Genomic DNA, 2,744 nt, shown 5'->3' with positions numbered 1-2,744 from the left:
CCCAGTCCCTCCATCCCAGTCCCTTGTTCTTCCCAACCTCCATTCCACTCCCCCAGTCCCTCCATCCCAGTCCCCTGTTCTTCCCAACCTCCATCCCGATCCCCCCAGACCCCCATACCTCTGTCCCCATTGTCCCTGTCCCCAGTGCCGTTGTAGGGGACGGTGCAGGCAGGTGCCACAAAAGCCACCACCCAAAGCCAGTTCATGTCAGGAGGCTCAGAGGAGCTGCCCAGTGACCTGCAGGGACAGGCAGGACAATCAAACCCCAGGGCAGGGGACAGCAGGGACACCACAGGGCCTGGGGACATCACCTTGAAGCTGGGGGGGGTTCAAACCCCTCTCTGGGCCACCCCACAGTGCTGTGCCTCAGTGTCCCCTCTGGCTGTGCCACACACCCCAGGGACAGGGATGGATTCTGGCTGTGGTGACCAGATCCTGCTGCCAGGGAGGAGAGGGAATGAAAACTCCTGCTGTTCCCACAGTTTCCTACCGGGCCCTGCAGCCACCCCTGCAGTCCCATGCCCGGAATTGAGATATAGGATCACTCCAGGCCTGGACCTGCACCCTGGGATGGCCCCCACCCCCATGGACATCCAGGGTGGGACCATCCCTCAGAGAGACCCCCAAAGCCCAGCCCGGGGGCCCAGCTGAGCTCCCTGCTGTCCCCAAGCCCAGCCCCACAGGGACAGATCCTGCCCTTGTCACCTCCCACCGTGTCCCTGGGCTGGCTCAACCCCAGGAGGGACATCCCTCACTTTCCTTGGATTTGGGGCTCCTGCAGTGCCCTAAACCAGGTGCTGTGGGGTCACCCCAGACCCCCAACACCCCCTCCTCTGCCCCCAGCCCCGTGGGGAGCCCAGTCCCCCAAAATCCTCACCACAGCAGGGCCAGGCCTCTGGGACCGGAGTGTCCCCAGCGGAGCGGGAAGCCACGGCCTCATCCCACTTCCTCGGGCAGGAAACGCCGTCCCCCGTGGGGACCAACACACTTCCCAGTGTTGTTCCACTGGGATCCCCACGCTCGGGGCCCCAGGCTCACGGGAAAGGGATTCCAGCCCTGGCCAAGAGGGTTCCCACCTTCCCACACCGCCACCGAGCCCCCTTCCTTCACAGTCACCCTCTGAGGACAGCGGGGCTGGAGATGGTGGCACTGATCCCCTGCTGTCCCCCCCAGCTCCCCACACAGCCCCCCGTGCCCACCCTGGTGCCCCCAGAGAGGAGCCAAAATTGGTGTGGCTATAAATACTTTATTGCTGCTGTGCTGGGTCGGGGGGCAGCGGGGTCTGGGTGGGTGTGGGGGGTGGGTGCCAGTGACAGGGCAAGCAAAGGGGCACAGAGGGTGCTGTGACAGACCCGTCCCCACCCCGTGTCACTGGCAGTGCCACTGCCCCCCATGGCACTGCCGTGCTGGCAGGGGCTCATCTGCTCTGTTCCTGCAGCCGCTGCATCCTCAGGATCTGGCACAGGAGCCTCTGCACGTCCTCGTCCATGTGGCCCTGGCGTGGAGGGGACATCGATGGGGACATCGAAGGGGGACATCAGGAGGTCTCTGCGTGTGTCCCAAGCGCCCCTGGGCTGGCACCAGTCCCTCAGTCCCCCACACCTCTGCCCCCAGCTCTTCCCAACCTCCATCCCAGCCCCGTGTTTGCCTGCTGTGGGCACCAAGGCGTGGCTGGCAGGTGGCCCAGCCCCCCCCAGCGGTGTCCCCAGCTGTCCCCCCAGCCCTGTCCCCCTCTCACCTGCACTGCATAGAGCAGGTGGCTCCGGTACAGCGTCACCACCTTGCTGTGCCGCACCTCTGTCTCCTGCAGGACAGGGAGGGGGGTTTGGCCACGGGGCTGGGGGCTCGTGGGAGCCCAGAACCCACCAGGTGACGGCCACCAAACCCCCCAGGGCCCACCTCCAGCTTCTCCTCCAGCGCTCGGATCCTGTCCTGGAGCGCTGCGGTGTTGGGGGGGGACTGTGGTTGGTCCCCTGGCTTGGGGAGGGCGTTCAGGGCTTCCTTCAGCCTGAAAACCTCCTTGGAGAGCTCCGTGATCTGCAGAGTGCACAGAGATCAGGGGGACCCCGCACCCCAACCCTGCTGGGGTGCAGACCTGGGTGGGCCCCGTGCCTGGGAAGGGGAAGGGAAAACCAGGGGAGAGCCAGGAGAGCAGAGGAAATTCTCCTCTGGGAGGGTGGGTAGGCCCTGGCACAGGTTGGGCAGAGAAGCTGTGGCTGACCCCACTCCTGGAAGTGTCCAAGCACCCTGAGATAGTAGAAAGTGTCCCTGCCCGTGGCAAGGGGTGGCACTGGATTTTTAGGATCCCCCTCAACCCAAACCATTCTGTAACTCCATGTGTGCAGCTCCCAGAGGCAGAGCTGCCTCCAGGGGGGGATTTCCTGGGATTAAAAGCCCCGGAGTCCTTCTCCCAGCACCACCTTTGCCTGTTTGAACTGAACAGCCCTGAGAAAAAGAATAGGGAATAAGGACAGACCCCTGTGGTGCTCCTGCTCTGGTTTAGCCCAGCTCTGCCACCCAAACGAAGCCTGTGCTTGAGCAAGCGCCGCTGAACTGGGGCCAAACTGGGGGAAATCAAGTCAGTCCTGTCTCATCCCCCCTGGAGGAGGTTCCCAGGCGTTGTGGGGTTTGGAGGAGCACAGGCAGAGCGTGGCTGTTTCCCTCTGGCTTCTGCACCGAGCTCGAGGGGACTTTCAGACCAAACGGGTTTCAGAGGGCTGGGAATGTCAGACCCCCCACTCCCC

At 64.0% G+C, this 2,744-nt stretch overlaps 2 protein-coding genes across 2 annotated transcripts in view; both read right to left on the bottom strand.

Annotated features, from left to right (window-relative positions):
- Positions 1 to 384, bottom strand: part of EBI3 (Epstein-Barr virus induced 3) — a 2,471-nt gene extending 2,087 nt beyond the window's left edge. Inside the window, exons 1-2 of the mRNA XM_029963864.1 lie at positions 312 to 384; positions 111 to 237 (exon numbers count right to left, since the gene is read on the bottom strand). Of these exons, the coding sequence (XP_029819724.1) occupies positions 111 to 206 (96 nt within the window). The 5' untranslated portion in view covers positions 207 to 237; positions 312 to 384. The remainder of the gene's footprint in view (positions 1 to 110; positions 238 to 311) is intronic.
- A 900-nt stretch (positions 385 to 1,284) lies between these two features.
- The window catches only part of ANKRD24 (ankyrin repeat domain 24), a 9,615-nt gene continuing 8,155 nt past the window's right edge, over positions 1,285 to 2,744 (bottom strand). The window contains exons 17-19 of the mRNA XM_029963863.1: positions 1,900 to 2,037; positions 1,739 to 1,804; positions 1,285 to 1,495 (exon numbers count right to left, since the gene is read on the bottom strand). Of these exons, the coding sequence (XP_029819723.1) occupies positions 1,418 to 1,495; positions 1,739 to 1,804; positions 1,900 to 2,037 (282 nt within the window). The 3' untranslated portion in view covers positions 1,285 to 1,417. The remainder of the gene's footprint in view (positions 1,496 to 1,738; positions 1,805 to 1,899; positions 2,038 to 2,744) is intronic.

This window comes from Manacus vitellinus, unplaced genomic scaffold (genome assembly GCF_001715985.3).
Source record: "Manacus vitellinus isolate BGI_N305 unplaced genomic scaffold, ASM171598v3 scaffold_64_pilon, whole genome shotgun sequence".
NCBI classification, from domain to species: Eukaryota; Metazoa; Chordata; class Aves; order Passeriformes; family Pipridae; genus Manacus; species Manacus vitellinus.
Note: the sequence above shows the minus strand (reverse complement) of the source record. Positions and strands in the feature narration are given on the sequence as shown.